Source organism: Carettochelys insculpta, chromosome 23, assembly GCF_033958435.1.
Source record: "Carettochelys insculpta isolate YL-2023 chromosome 23, ASM3395843v1, whole genome shotgun sequence".
In the NCBI taxonomy this organism is placed as follows: domain Eukaryota; kingdom Metazoa; phylum Chordata; order Testudines; family Carettochelyidae; genus Carettochelys; species Carettochelys insculpta.
Genome location: NC_134159.1, coordinates 14190921 through 14205942, shown reverse-complemented (window position 1 = coordinate 14205942; position 15022 = coordinate 14190921). Strand labels below are relative to the sequence as shown.

At 52.7% G+C, this 15022-nt stretch overlaps 1 protein-coding gene across 7 annotated transcripts in view; it reads right to left on the bottom strand.

Annotated features, from left to right (window-relative positions):
* Window positions 1-15022, bottom strand: part of AGRN (agrin) — a 248498-nt gene that overhangs the window by 145879 nt on the left and 87597 nt on the right. For 4 of the 7 annotated variants that reach the window (XM_075018049.1, XM_075018051.1, XM_075018050.1 and 1 more), the window contains exon 3: window positions 7401-7421. The exons of the other annotated variants lie outside the window; for them this stretch is intronic. In XM_075018049.1, coding sequence (XP_074874150.1) covers window positions 7401-7421 — 21 coding nt within the window. The remainder of the gene's footprint in view (window positions 1-7400; window positions 7422-15022) is intronic. 7 annotated transcript variants of the gene reach the window in all.

The following is a 15022-nucleotide window of genomic DNA, read 5'->3' as shown; positions in this document are numbered from 1 at the left end:
TGGGAGGCAACAGATACCGGTTATAAGCTCTTGCTCGATTGGCATACAGAACGAGTGCCAGTGGTTGCCTTCGATGGTGGGAGAGATCCTTGCATCTCACTGGACAGTCACCGCCCGCCTCAAGCTGGGCAGCCCCCAGCCAATAGGGTACTGTCCCGCCACAGTTCACCTGCCTCGCTGGGTGCGTGAGGCTTAAGGTTCCTGAACCTGACAAGTGACTGAAATTAGGGCACCAGCCAAACCAATAAGAAAATCAACAAGAAATGAGAAACATCAACAATTTAAGCTTGCTTGCTGGAATGTGCGGACCATGCTGACCGGCTTGACTGAAGATCTTCAGGCCATCAGTGACACCCGAAAGACTGCTGTCATCAACGAGAAACTGAAGAGGCACCGAGTTGATATCGCTGCACTGCAAGAGACGCGACTCGCAGATTCGGGATCTCTAAAGGAAAAGGACTACACCTTTTTCTGGCAGGGTAAAGCCCAAGAAGAACCCAGAGAGCATGGTGTTGGCTTTGCTGTCAGAAACACCCTTCTACAAATGGTGGAATTAGTCATGGGCGGATCAGAAAGACTTCTTCAGATCATGCTTCAAACTTGCGCTGGTCCCGTCCACCTGATCAGCACTTATGCTCCAACCCTGTACGCCACACCAGAAGTAAAAGACAAGTTCTATGACGTGCTTAGTGCTGCTGTAGCGCATATACCTGCTCATGAACAACTGTACATCTTGGGTGACTTCAATGCAAGAGTTGGAGCTGATTGGGCCTCATGGGCTTCCTGCTTAGGACACTTCGGTGTGGGAAAAATGAATGACAATGGACAGCGTCTCCTTGAACTGTGCACGTACCACAATCTACGCGTCACAAACACATTCTTCCAAACGAAGCCACAGCACAGAGTGTCGTGGAGACACCTGCGCTCGAAGCACTGGCATCAACTAGACGTGGTCATCGCTGGGCGTAATAACCTCAAAAACATCCTTCTGACGCGCAGCTATCATAGTGCTGACTGTGACACAGATCACTCGCTAGTTTGCTCCAAGCTCAAGCTGAGACCCAAGAAGCTATACTGCTCTAAACCTGCTGGAAGGCCCCGCATTGACGCCAGAAAGACAGCAAACTCGGAGAAAGCTGAAAAGTTCAGAGAGACCCTCCAGAAAAATCTGCGCAGTGGCCATGGGGGCACCAATGTGACATCCAAATGGCAACATCTGAGGGATACAGTTTACAACACGGCCTTGTCGGTGTTTGGAAGAAAAGCTAGAAACAAACGACTGGTTCGAAGCTAACTCTGATGAGATGATTCCAGTCATTGAAAGAGGCGCGCTGCGCTCCTGGAGTACAAACGCTCACCAAGCCAGAGTACCCAGCAAGCACTTAGAGCGGCCAGAAGAACAGTACAGCAGACAGCCAGGAGCTGTGCCAACAACCACTGGCTCCAGCTATGCAGCAGCATCCAGACCTGTGCTGACTTTGGTAATCTCAGAGGAATGTACGAGGGTATGAAGAAGGCATTAGGACCCACCTAGAACAAGATGGCACCTCTGAAATCCAAATCTGGGGAAGTCATCGCTGACAAAGCCAAACAGATGGAGCGCTGGGTTGAGCGCTACTCTGAGCTGTACTCACGCGAGAACGTTGTGGTTGACGCAGCCCTCGATGCCGTCGAGCTCCTACCAGTAATGGACGAACTGGATCAAGAACCGACTGTGGATGAACTGAAGACAGCCATCAACAGCATTGCAGCAGGAAAGACCCCTGGTCAGGATGGTATACCACCAGAGGTAATCAAGTGTGCCGCGGACACACTCCTGGAACCCCTACATGAGCTACTGTGCCTGTGCTGGAGAGAAGGTGAGGTTCCACAGGATATGCGCGACGCCAACATTGTAACCTTGTATAAGAAAAAAGGAGACAGAAGCGACTGCAACAACTACCGTGGAATCTCCCTCCTAAGCGTCACTGGTAAACTGTTCGCTTGCGTCATCCTCGGCAGACTCCAGAAGATTGCTGAGAGGGTGTACCCCGAATCGCAGTGCAGATTCCGCGCAGAGAGGTCTACCCTTGACATGATCTTCTCTCTAAGGCAGCTGCAGGAGAAGTGCAGGGAGCAGAGGAAGCCACTGTACATAGCCTTCATCGACCTGACCAAGGCCTTCGACTTGGTCAGCAGGGATGGTCTGTTCAAACTGCTCCACAAGATAGGCTGCCCTCCACGGTTACTCAAGATGATCCAGTCGTTCCACGAAGACATGAGAGGAACCATCCAATATGACGGCGCATTGTCAGATGCTTTCAGAATCAGGAGCGGTGTCAAACAAGGATGCGTGCTTGCTCCGACATTGTTCGGGATCTTCTTTGCACTCCTCCTGAAGCATGCCTTTGGATCTTCAACAGAGGGCATCTTGCTGCACACAAGATCTGATGGGTAACTGTTTAACCTTGCAAGGCTGAAAGCTAAGTCTAAGGTGCGGGAAGTCCTCATCAGAGACATGCTGTTCGCAGACAATGCTGCTGTAGTGTCTCACGCAGAAGACCAGCTTCAAAAACTGCTGGATCAGTTCTCCAAAGCGTGCAAGGACTTTGGGCTTACCATCAGCCTAAAGAAGACAAACGTACTCAGTCAGGATGTTGCTGAATCCCCATCAATCAGCACTGACAACGATACGTTAGAGGTCGTCCACGAGTTCGTTTACCTCGGGTCCACCATCACTGACACCCTGTCGTTGGACACTGAGCTAAATAGGAGGATCGGAGAAGCGGCCACAACTCTGTCCAGACTCAGCAAGAGAGTGTGGAATAACAACAAGCTGAACACTCACACCAAAATGCAAGTCTACAGAGCCTGCATCCTCAGCACCCTCCTTTATGGCAGCGAGACTTGGACCCTGTATGCCCGACAGGAAAAGAGGCTGAACGTCTTCCACTTGCGCTGCCTCAGGCGCATCCTTGGAATATCATGGAAGGACAGAGCGACCAACACCGCCGTCCTAGAGCAAGCTGGAATCCCAACCATGCACACCCTCCTCAGGCAGCGTCGGCTCCGCTGGCTTGGCCACGTCCACAGGATGAATGATGGAAGGATTCCAAAAGACATCCTGTATGGTGAGCTAGCCTCTGGCAAAAGACTTCCCGGACACCCCCAGTTGCGCTACAAAGAGGTCTGCAAGAGAGACCTCAGAGAGGTAGACATCGAGCTGGACAACTGGGAAGAACTAGCAGACGACCACAGCAGATGTAGGCAGGGGTTACACGAGGGCCTTCAGAAGGGTGAGATGAGGATCAGACAGCTAGCAGAGGAGAAGCGAGCGCACAGAAAGCACACTAAGGACTTGCCAGACACCCACCACATCTGCAAGAGATGCAGCAAGGACTGTCACTCTTGTGTGGGTCTTCGTAGTCACAGTAGATGCTGTAAATGAAGTCCTAAATTGAAACTATAAAGGGCGCGATCCATAGTCTACGTATACTGAAGGACGCCTACTACTGCGTTCACCCCATCTCAAAAATGATACACTGGAAGTGGAAAAGGTTCCAAAAAGGGCAAGAAAATAATTAATGGTATGGGATGGCTTCCCCCTGAAGAGAGATTAATAAGTCTGGGACTTTAGAAGTCTACAAAAGCATGACCGATGTGGAAAAAGTAGATAAGGAAGTGTTATCTACTTCCTCTCGTAACACAAGAGCTGGGGTGGGAGTGTCACCAAATGACATTAATATGCAGCAGGCTTTAAACAAACAAAAGGAAGTATTTTTAACACAATGCTCATTCAACCTTCGGAACAGCTGGCCAGAGGATGTTGTGAAGGCCAAGACTAAAACATGGTTCAAAAAAGAGCTAGATAAATTCCTGGGGGATAGGTCCCTCAATGGCTGTTAGCCAGGATGGGAAGGGATGGCACCCTTGCCCTCTGTTTGCCAGAAGCTGGGAATGGGTGACAGGGGAGGAATCACATAATGGTTACTCATTCTGTACACTCCCTCTGGGGCATCCGGCATTGGCCACGGTCAAGAGACCTGACACCAGGCTAGACTCACCTTTGGTCTGACCCAGTATGGCCATTCTTATGCTCATTTAGCATAAGCCTTCACTACAGTCTCAGCTTCAGCAGGCAGTGCTTTGGTGGCCAGCTGTTAGTAATGAGTGCAGACAAGACAAGCGTGGACGAGAGCCACATCAGTGAAGGCCAGGTGAGCACCAGCCTGTGGTCACATGTAAATTCCACGGATGCCTAGTGCAAAGGAGAAGGAAGCTGGCTGGTTGGCTGAAGTGGGTCAATACAGGGGGTGTGGAATGCACCCCCCACATGCAGCCAATAATCCCCCAAGCACAGCTAGAAAAGGCCCCTGTCCTCGACCCGCAGAGACCAGAGGTCTTAGTCCCATGAAGGCTCCAGCAAACAGACGAGCCGGGCCCAACGCGTTGCTTTCAATAGGGAGCAGGGCCATGCACCCGACACTGTGCACTCACCCTGCCCTCGGCACCCGCCAGCGGGTACAGTGCCAGGGTGTGATTGTTTGTGGAGGGCAGGCGCTCGGGAGGAGAAAAGAACCGACAAACCAGCCGTGTTCTGCATTCCTTCCTCACATGTTCTCCCTATCCACAGCTGTCAAACAAAGGAGCCGGCAGCTGTTCCCACCCCGGCATCCGGGGATTCCCAGCACCAGGGATTACCGAGGGGGCGGAGGAGGGGGCAGCGCACCCAGCCGTCAGTCAGTTGCACTGCGCACCCTTCCCATGCCCTCTACGGCTGAGCCGCTGCACGTGTGGGGGTTGTTTTAAGGACAGAGACTCTGCGTTTCAAGCCAGCATCAGCCCACGTGACAGCTGGATGGGACAAGCCAGGCCGTTGTGGGTACGGTGGGGAGACTGAGCAAATTGGAAATTGGACAGGGAAGGGACGGGCCCTGGGGGCTGCTGAACGGCACACAAATCTCATCAGGATCTGGAAGGTGGGGGATTTCCACCCCCACCTGCAGCAGAGAGGCCTGGATAGGAACACAGCCCTGGGCCTCTCTTCAGCTTGCCCTGGAGTTTCACCCACTCCACTGCGCGAAGGGAGAGACAGTGCCCAGGGTTGCCTGGGGAACTCATCTAGGCTGAAACCACAGGGGTGACTTCAAACGGATCTCGCTAAAGCCTGTGCACACCCCTCCGAGGAGGCTCTGCTTTAAGAGAGGGTTGTTACTAGGGATTAGCTTAAATCAGTGGGGGAGCAGCGGGCTGGCCAGGAGGGGCACAGTGCCCCTTCCACCCGAGTCCCCCCACCTCACCCCCGAGGCCTCCAGCGGCTGTCCACCCCACCACTCCACGCACAGGGTTTGCACCAGTTCCAATAAATCAAGTTAAAACGCACCGTGCATTAAATGCAGCCAAGAGTGCTCAGGCAGATGGGAGCTACCTCAGCCGACACACTGCTCCAGCCAGCCCTCCCCACCCGTCTGAAAGCTCAGGTCGGTTCAGGGGGCAGGACTCCCTTCCCTGCCCCCGCTGCCAGGTCTGCGGGAGGGAAAAGGAGTGAGCATCCCCGGGCAGAGGCTGGTTTCCTCCCCCGCATGCAGTGGCTGGAAAGAGCTCTCTAGCAGTAGAACTGGGTTACCTCCACTCAGGCCTCTGCAATCAGCTTCCCATCACTAAGAGGCCTCTAAGGGACGCAAACATAGCCAACCCTTTGCCTGCTCTCCCTCAGAGCGGCCCAGCCAGCTGGTAAGCACAGGCTGGCTCCTCCCGGCAGCACAAGGGCCACCGCTCTCTCCTCCTCAAGGCGGAGAGCTGGGTAACGCCCCCAGGCCTGGCTGCACCCCCTGCCCTTCACGCCTGACTCCCTCGTCTTCCCTTGGGAGGGTTTCTGGAGACGGGCCAGGGATCGGGGCCAAAAACCAGAAACAGGCGCACACAAAACGCCCAGCGAGGAGCAGCTCCCAGGGAACGGACAGAGGGCAAACGCAGCCCCTGGCTATCTGGGTCACCAATCACACCCAGCTCCAAGCAGCCAGGCCATGCCTACGGACGATCCAGCTGGCCTAGGTATTCCTCCTGGGCACTTGGACCCCCTGTCCCCAGGCCTGCCCACCTCCTGGCTTTCCAGCCCCACAGTCACTTGGGGGTGGCTAGATGCTGCAGAGGGCGTTTGTTCAGGTCACTTGCCTCACTCCCACTTCCTGCCAGTGGGGCAAGGCCTCCAGCGGCTCTCACCTGACAGAGGGCAGATGTGCCACGCCCCGACCATCCTCTGCTTCCCTTGCGGAGGTCGAGTCAGGGGGCCAGGGAGCGGAAGCGGGAGAAGAGAGAGCCCTCCTCAAAGCTGCAGGAAGGAGAGGAGCTGCCCTCGTTGGGATTTCAGAGCTTGTGGTCCCAGCCCAGGTGGCTTCCCCTCAGCCTCTGGCCAAGCAGCATGCAAGTTCCTCTGGATACTGGGCATGTTAGCCCCTGGCTCTGCCGAGAGGCCTGGGAAGCATCACAAGGATCCAGTCGAGGACAGTCATTCCAGAGAGAGATGTGCCATGTGGTAGCCCATGAAGAGCTCTCCTATAGGAACAGAGACTCGGGCTTGAGCACAGACTCTGAGCAGGGCCAGATCCTCCACCAGCAGCAGGCATGCTGAGTTACACCAGCTGCAGGATACAAATGCCAGCGCTGAGGTTTCCCCGCCCCTCTCAGCTCAGCTAAGGGCGATTAGGCCCCAGCCAAGTGGTGGTCTGACCTGCCAAGACACGGGGCCCTACACGCTGAGCCAATGCCGACTGCTCTGCCCATTTCTGGAGGGTGAATTGTGTGTGTGGAGAACACCCTGGCTGAAGCTTGGGACATTTGGTAACCCTAAAATCCTCTAGGAGAACCCATCTGTCCACAGTCCCAGTTCTCCCTGCTCCCTTCAGCCCAGCCTTCAACCCTAGGAGACAGTGCAGCAACACCACAAGAGGTAAGAACATGGAGCAGAGAGGACTGGCGGCCCCTCACACTGCTACTCAGGGGAGGACGGGGAAGGTGAGGATGGAGCCAGGTGACAGACCTCATTAGATCACAGCTCTGTATATGCAGAATTCCAGCAGCCAAACATGGCGCTTTGCCCATTGCAAGGTGATTAATCAGAAACTGGCATTAGCTTGCTCATGGGAGTAACCCAGGAAACATCCCAGGGCAGGCGGCCTTTCCAACTGTGATCTAATGCCAATAGTGGCCTCGGAGGTGGGTGCATGCCCAAAAGCCAGCAACGGGCCACCTGGGAATGGGCAAACATACACTCACCCCCAGAAGGCGCCCTATTGTTCAGACACGTCCACAGGTGGGAGCAGAATCTTAAATGGAGCAGATGTGGGGAGGGGAAGTGGGGAGACAACTATCGGAGGTGGTTTGATGGTGGATGGAGGAATGGAGGATTCACCACCACTTACCCGCGAGAAGCCTCCTATGTTCTTTAGAAAGCAGGGGAAGAGGGGAGGGGGAGAAAAAGGAGAGAACAGACAGTTAGCACAGCAACATGGACAGCGGGACAACAGCTTCCCGCCCCCGCGCCCGCCACCCCCAGCGCTGTCCTCCAGCCCCTCTTCCATCCGCCCCTTTGACGGATTTCACGTCAGCCTGGCACAGCAGCTCTGAGCTTGTTTCAGTGGGAGCACGGGGTAGGGTAGGGGGGTGGAAACTCTCTGCAAAGGGTGGGGTGGAGCAAGGAGGGGCACTCAGACTCCATAGAAATTGGGGGAAACCAGTTCTAGGCTGCAAAGAATGGTTCAGCCCCATGGCAGCCACTCCAGCTATTCTCATCCCCCCGTCTCTACAGGCATACAAAAGTGCCAGGGGTGGGAGGGAGGAGCCTCTGTAATATTTCCATTGCGGGGGTGCTAGTTCCCTCCCCGCACCCTGATTCCCGCTGCCTTCAAACAGAGCACCCCATTATGGCTGGGATGATGGCTTGAGTGTCTGTGGGATGGATCCTTCATTCCTAGGCATGCTCAGATAACACTGAGAAGCACATCAAGAGTACACAAAGGGAGGGGACTGGAGCTGATACTCCAATATCCAGCAACCTCCATAGCTGGATCTAGGAGCTGCTAGCTGGAACTGAACCCTTCTCTTCCTTCCTCATGTGAGAAAAGTGACGCCCCTAAAAAGCTCCCAAATATATGCAAGAGACACAGCTAGGCAACAAGGCCCAGCGTTTAGGTTACTGAACTGGAACTTGGGAGATCCCTGTTCCATTCCGTGGGGAAAACACTTCTCTGCTGCATGTTTCCATTCCTCCTCCCACCCTTGATCTCAACTCAGGGCAGGGAGCGTCCCTTAGGCGAGGTCTCTGTACCGAACCTAGCACAATGGGCCTATGACCTCCGCTGGGGCCAGTAGTCAGCACTGCCCTAAGAAATGCCAGGGGAAATCTGGGGAAAGCAAAGAACAAAAATAAAAGTTGCAGCAATATCTGAAATGAGACAAAGCCCTGGAGTGAAAAAAAAACCCCAAAGAAATAACCAAGGACAGAGCTGAGAATACATGCTCAAGAAAACTGAATGGCAAAGCACAAACTACTCTGACTTTCACAGCTCTTCGGTGGAAGAGTCTGCTCTGGCTTATCAGGGTCTTGACAATCTTTGCAAGAAATCCCAGGTGGTGCTTGGCAAATATACGCTAATACAGATCTTTTGAAGAGCCATCAGCAAGGTACAGCTGCGCCTGTTTGGATGAGGTGGTCCATAAGGAAGCCTTAACCCTTGCGTTACAAGGAGATCTGCGACAACAGTTGATAGTGACCAAAATGAAACTGATAAATTTCACCTGCAAAGGGACTGCTAAGCACACAGGCTGTTCATGAACTTCTTTTTTTTTTTTTTTTTTTTTGTGGGGGCAAGTTTGTTGCTCTATCTGCAAAATAAACATGAGCCACCTAACACCATCTCTCAATATGTAGCACGTTAGTTGCACTTTGTTTTGCCTGGCTCCAGATCACAGTTTCTGCATTCATTAGCTGGGAATTCACTTTCTATTAAGATACTGCAATATTGGCTTAAATTTGCTGTTGATGGGACTATGCTTGTCAATACGCTTTGTTGGCTGGCAAGTTTGCAGAAAGCAAAGCCATGAGCAGTAGAGGCCATGAACACTAACATTGCAAATTAAATAAAGAGGTCCACTGAATGATCATGAAGCTTCTGACCCCAGGGCTCCAAACTTTCACCCAGCTCTATTTGAGAAGAATTCTTCCCCACCACATTGGGCGAAAGTATCAGTATCTTAACTCCATCAAGAGGTGCTGAATATCAGCTAAGCACATTGACCACAAAGGGAGTTGAGAATGCTTGGCACCAACGGAAATCAGGCACTTTGAAGAGAAAGTATCATTCTGTCTATGCACATTATGTACAAAACCAGCACACACGCACACACATGCACACGCAACCCATTATGAAATTGTGGTTTTAGAGAGTGTTTTGCAACATTTTCTGCTTTTCCTAAATCCCCAGGCCCTGGAGTCAAGTGATTTTATGAGACCCCCTCTTCCATTAAAAAAAAAAAAAATTGCATGAAGAGAACAGCAGGAAAATGTGACCCAAGTGCTCCCAAAAGCCTCAATAAACAGAAGGCAAAGGAAATAAGCCCAAGGTGAAGTCCTTCTTTTAAAGATCATGGATTTTGAATCAAATCTTTTGATACTTTGATGTCCAGCACTTGACTTTGAACACTTGGAGTTGGTTGTGCTGATTACTCAGGTATGCACAGCAGTGTTCCCTCTTAATTTTTTCCATCCATGGGCAGAATACATTTTGTTATGTGCATCAAGGCACGTGCAGATGCGTACCGCCATAGAAACACATGCTGCTAGCTGTGGGTGCTCTGTTAATCAGCTGGGCGGCATCTGAATTTCTCCTGGATGGCTGCCCAAGCATTCGGCTCACAGGAAACACTAATGCACAGGCTTATCTACATGGGAAAAGTGATCAGCAAGGCTATTTGGGAGTCACTTTTCCATGTGAGCACAGTTCTGCAATAAAAGTGACTTTTTTCCAGAACAGCGCCCACCTAGGGGAAGCTAATTCTGCATTCCATGCCAGTCAGTTTCCCAGGGTAACCTCAGCTGAGGTACCACAACCCACTCCCATCCCTTAACTTCATTACATTGTATGACCTTCCTCCCCTCCCTAGCTCACTGAGTGCCTTTAGCTAAGAAAGTTGCTGCTCTTTGAATCTGGTCAGAAGGCAGTGAAGGGAGGAACATAGAGAGGGAAATGCTGGGACATTCGAGTGCACATCTCCAGCTTCCAAAGCAGACTTTCCACCCCTGAACCTGTATACTCTGCTGCAACAATTGTTACGGCTAGGCCAACACACAGGGCCTGGCTTCCACAGATGCCAAGCCGCCATGGGCTTTAACTGATGTCCTAGATGCTCCACGTCTTTGAGAATCAAGCCTGCCCCTCTGCCCAAGCCAGAGATTAGAGCTGACCCAAGAACTCCACTAGAGGAGCCCCTTAGAGAAGTGAGCTCCCCACTGGCCCAGCCTGCCCCTTTTCCAAACCAAGGAGAGAAGCAAATAATCCAGCCAAGTATCACACCCACCCGGAACCCCTTGACCCTTTGCATACCCTGTCCTCCAACCCCTGTGCTCCTAAATTCAAAAGGGGATTTACAGAGTCGCCGCCTGCGTTGCTTTCTCAGCTCTCTCCAGGTGTGGCTGGGACAGTTTCACAAGCTGCGGGCCAGATCCCAGCATCCTTACTCCTGCTGGGGAAGGGCCTTATGCAGTGATCTCTGTAAGATAAGCGCTTGGACGGCCACCCAGGAGAGAGTCTGGTGTCAGCCAGCTGATTAGCAGAGCAGCCACAGCTGGCAGCGTGTGTTTCTATGGGTAGTGCCCATCTGCGCGTGTCTCGGTGCACAGAACTACATTTATTCTGCCCATGAATGGGAAAAAATAGAGGGAACCCTGGCCTGACACCCCACTGAAGTCAACGCGAGCCTGCACGCAGAGTCCTGCTGGGACCCTTCCCCGCCACCAAGAACGTGGCCTCCAAGTTATTCGGCTGCCAGACCTGCCAATTCTGCTGCAAGCCTGGAGACTCCAGCTGGGCTCTGAGCCTCGAGTCGTCACCAATGGCCAGAAGGGCTGCTGAAAGCGGCACTTGGCTGCCTGTTCTTGCGGGGAGGACAGAAGAGATTCCAGGTCGCACTCGCCTAACACTGCTTGTCCCCTTCGTCCTTACACCCCCGCACGGTGTTTCACCAGAGGCCAGGCTGCGCCCCAGCTGCCAAAGGGTTAAGAGCAGGATGATGTGCAGAAGGCGTAATCCTCCTGGTGGATTTTCTCAGGCCCGTCTTTGGAGGGCTGCTGGGCAGGTGCTCAGAGTCGGACTGGCCGGAGGGGAGATGGATTTCAGAGCCCGGAGGTGGGGGGAGATGGACCATGCTGGGCCACGTGTAGCAGGGGCATGAATGAAGGAAAGAGCTAGCCTAGCCAGATGGGAAGCAGGGGAGGGAATTAGCAAGGAAGCAGATCCGCAGTAGCACTGCAGCCTCCAGGATGCTGTGGGAGCAAGGCCAGCGGCTGCTCCCGCAAGGGGATGCAGGACACTAGCAATGGAATGCTGAAGAATCCATCCAGCCAAGACTCTTAGTTTTTTCCCCTAAGCGAGCTCTTAGAGCTGGAGCCGGCTGTATGCCAAGAAGTGATGGGCAGCTACTCAAGCACTGGCAATGCGGAACAGCCAGGAGGAGGGAGGCAATGAAAGTTTAAACCAGGACTGAGCACCCCCAGCACAGGTGCTGAGCGTCAGCACTTGAGGCGGGAGCTCAGCCCCGCCCCTCCTCCCGACATGCAACCAGAAGCCCGCTCAAAGCCAGGCTGCCTGTGGATTAACAAAAGCCCAGCTAATGCTACCAACCACCATCTCGACAATGAAGCTGTTGTCAGTAGGACTATTAGTGATTTAAAAAGTATCACCGGCGCTCAGACTGTACACGGGTGTCAAAAGGCCAAATTTCAGCACTCTGCCTCGGACAGTTTGCTGAGCCCTGCTTTAAACTCTCCCCAAGTGGCAAGGTTATTGTGGGATAAAAACGGCGTCCCTTTGGCCCAGGCCTAAGAAGGAATAGGCCTCTCCTGTGCCGTGTCTTCTCCAGATTAAACCAGGCCATTATGATGCCCCCATTTCCGTCACTGCCACGCCCCAAAAACAGAGCAGCCTCCACAGGTCAGCAAACTCTACCTCACACTTGGAGGGGGTGTCACTGCAGAGATGGGAGACACTCTGCCCAAGGTGTTCCATGTGCGCCGGAGGTAGCCTGGGTGCCCTGCAGGGGAAGAGCTGGCCTGTAAGCCCAGGACCCAGAGTCCTGCAAGGGAAGGGAGGCCCCAGAGACAGCTCAGGACAGGCTGGGGTGCCACATCTCCAGGTGACCTTGACTGTGGCAGAGGGACCGTAAGGGAGGGCTGTGGTTTAACTGGTCCTGCCTCAGCACACGGGGCTGGACTTGACTTCTCAGGGTCTCTTTCGGTCCTGCATTTCTACGATCCCTCCCAAGCCCCGAGAGCGACTGGCTGCAGGAGTGAGGAGTATGGGTGGGCCCTGCAGAAAACAGAGATGGCCCCTTTTGCCAAGCCCCAGGGGGTTCAGGAGGCAGAGCCGGAGAGACACATGGGCAGATGGACCGAGTGCGCCGATACCTCTGCGATAGGCAACCTGGTAGAAAGCTAGACATACACGTTGGAGGCTGGGGAAGGGACGGTCGCTAGCAGGTGTCTGAGGGAGGATGCCCAGACCTGCCCGCCTCCCTGTGCCCAGGGTCAGAACAAAGATCGGAGGAGCCTCTCTCTGCAGGGTTTGGAGCAGCCTTAAGCAATCAGCCACACAGACCCACACGTCCCATGAACTCTGCAATCCCCAGGCTGGCCAATAACAGGGGATCCTTAGGAACCCCTTTTAAAAGGTACCCATTCACTGCATCCCTGGGGGGAGAAAAGAGAGAATGACACCTCCAGGCCACCCACTTCTTCCTTCCACCTCCAACCTTCCACCTTCCTTCCTGCTTCAGGACCAAGGGGGCACTAACACCATTAACCCTTGCTCCCAGCACACGTTGGTCCCAGTGCAGTAGCAATGCCCTCCACTTTAGAGACCATCCCCTCCTGCCGGACCTGAACAGAATGCAATCACTAAGGTTACGCCCAGACTACATGGAAGATCAACTCAGGCAGGGTCGACCTCCCAGAGTTCGATTTTGCACTCCTGGCGGGGACACGCGAAAGCGAACTATCTGGGGATGGCAGTCGACCCCTGTACTCCTCAATCTCGCGAGGAGTAAGGGAGGGCAAACAGAGAGTTTCTCCCCTCAACCTCCCTCAGCGAGGACAGCCAGGTAAGTTGGTTGTAGGTAAGTCGATTTTAGCTGTGCAGTTGCCATATCTGCAATCGACTTACCTGCCTAGCACAGACCAAGCCTAAACTTGCCACATTCCCACACACCTCCACTAGCCCCTGCCTGATCACTCTGCTTGGGACGAGGGGGGCATGCCCCAGGACAATGAAAGGCAAAAAGAATTTTGTTTAAAACATTTTAAAGGGATGAATCAGTTTATCCAGGTCCGAGTATCAGGGGGTCTTGATTCATGACGAGGCCCCCTAGGTAGCACAGTTATACAAATTTACTATCTATTTTAGACAGTGTCTGTTTGATCAAGAACTCACCCTCAACAGTAAGAGCTAGGACTGCCAAATTCAGTACACAACTTCCTCTTATCACAACGTATAGCAAGGTCAGAGTTTGGTTGTGCCAGGAAAAGGAGAGGTGCCTGGAATGGGATTGTTTCTCATAACACTGTGCAGAAAAGAGACGGAATCACCAGAGCAAGCATGTCCTCATCATTGCCATAACTGAATTAATGTTGAAAGAGACTGAACCAAGATCAGCCAGTAAAAATAAGCTGAACCTGGAATAGGATAACAGTCAACTCCGGGACTGGGAGGTTGCCAAATATTCAAATATTCTGAATAATAGAGAGTTATACCGAGCAATGAATATTAAAAAAGAAAGAAAAGCTAAAGAAAAAACAAGATTAGATATTAAGAAATAAACAAAAACATATCTAGAGTGTTTTATTTACCAACAACAGTAGTACTGTACACTGCAAGCTTATACTATTTTTGCTGCATTTATTTGTATTTACTTTCGCTATACTGTACTTATGGAAAACAACTCAAATTTACTTATGGTTAAAATGCCGGCTATTTGAGAGTCTGGATGATAGAATGCCAGATATGAAAGAGTTTACTGTGCGTCTCAATAAACCTTGCAGAAAAGAGAGAAAGCGGAGAAACGTGGAGTCGTGCTGTGTTTCGGCACCACTGGCCAATTCCTGGGAAACCAGCTAGTAATAAATAAAAGAGCAGCTGGTGTAATGTGTCAGTCTGACAGTCCTGCCCCTGGCTGTCCACACAACAGCAGCTTTCATAGAATCATAGAATCCAAGGGTTGGACGGAACCTCAGGAGGTCAGCTAGTCCAGTCCCCTGCTTCAAGCAGGATCAACCCCAACTAAGTCATCCCAGCCAGGACCTTGTCAAGCCGGGACTCGCCACAGTTTGCAACTTTCATGAAGCCCTGAGCTGCAATGAGAACCTCGGGGGCCTTCCAAAAGAAAGTTTCACAGGTGGGAAGAAGAGTGGGAACATGAGTGCTGACTGTGAGAGGCCGAGCAGCAAACCAGAAGTGAAAGAAACTCCCAACTTTCTTCGCAACAACAAAAGCCTCAAATAAAGCAAATCCCACGGTTTTGAGGGGGGGGCTGGAGGGGGCCTGAATCCTGATGACCGACCATCTGGGGTTGGCACAGCTGGAACTGGCAGGCTGAGCACCACCCACTGCCCCCCCACCCGCTTGCACCCCCTCACACAGCTGGATTAAAAAATGTTAAAAATGCAACCGTAAAGAAATCCCAGGCTGATGGAATGCACCACAGACCCAGAAATTCCTTTCTAAGATCCTCCCAAGGGGGGGCTGCACCCAATTGGCTTCACCTTCCTCACGCCCCC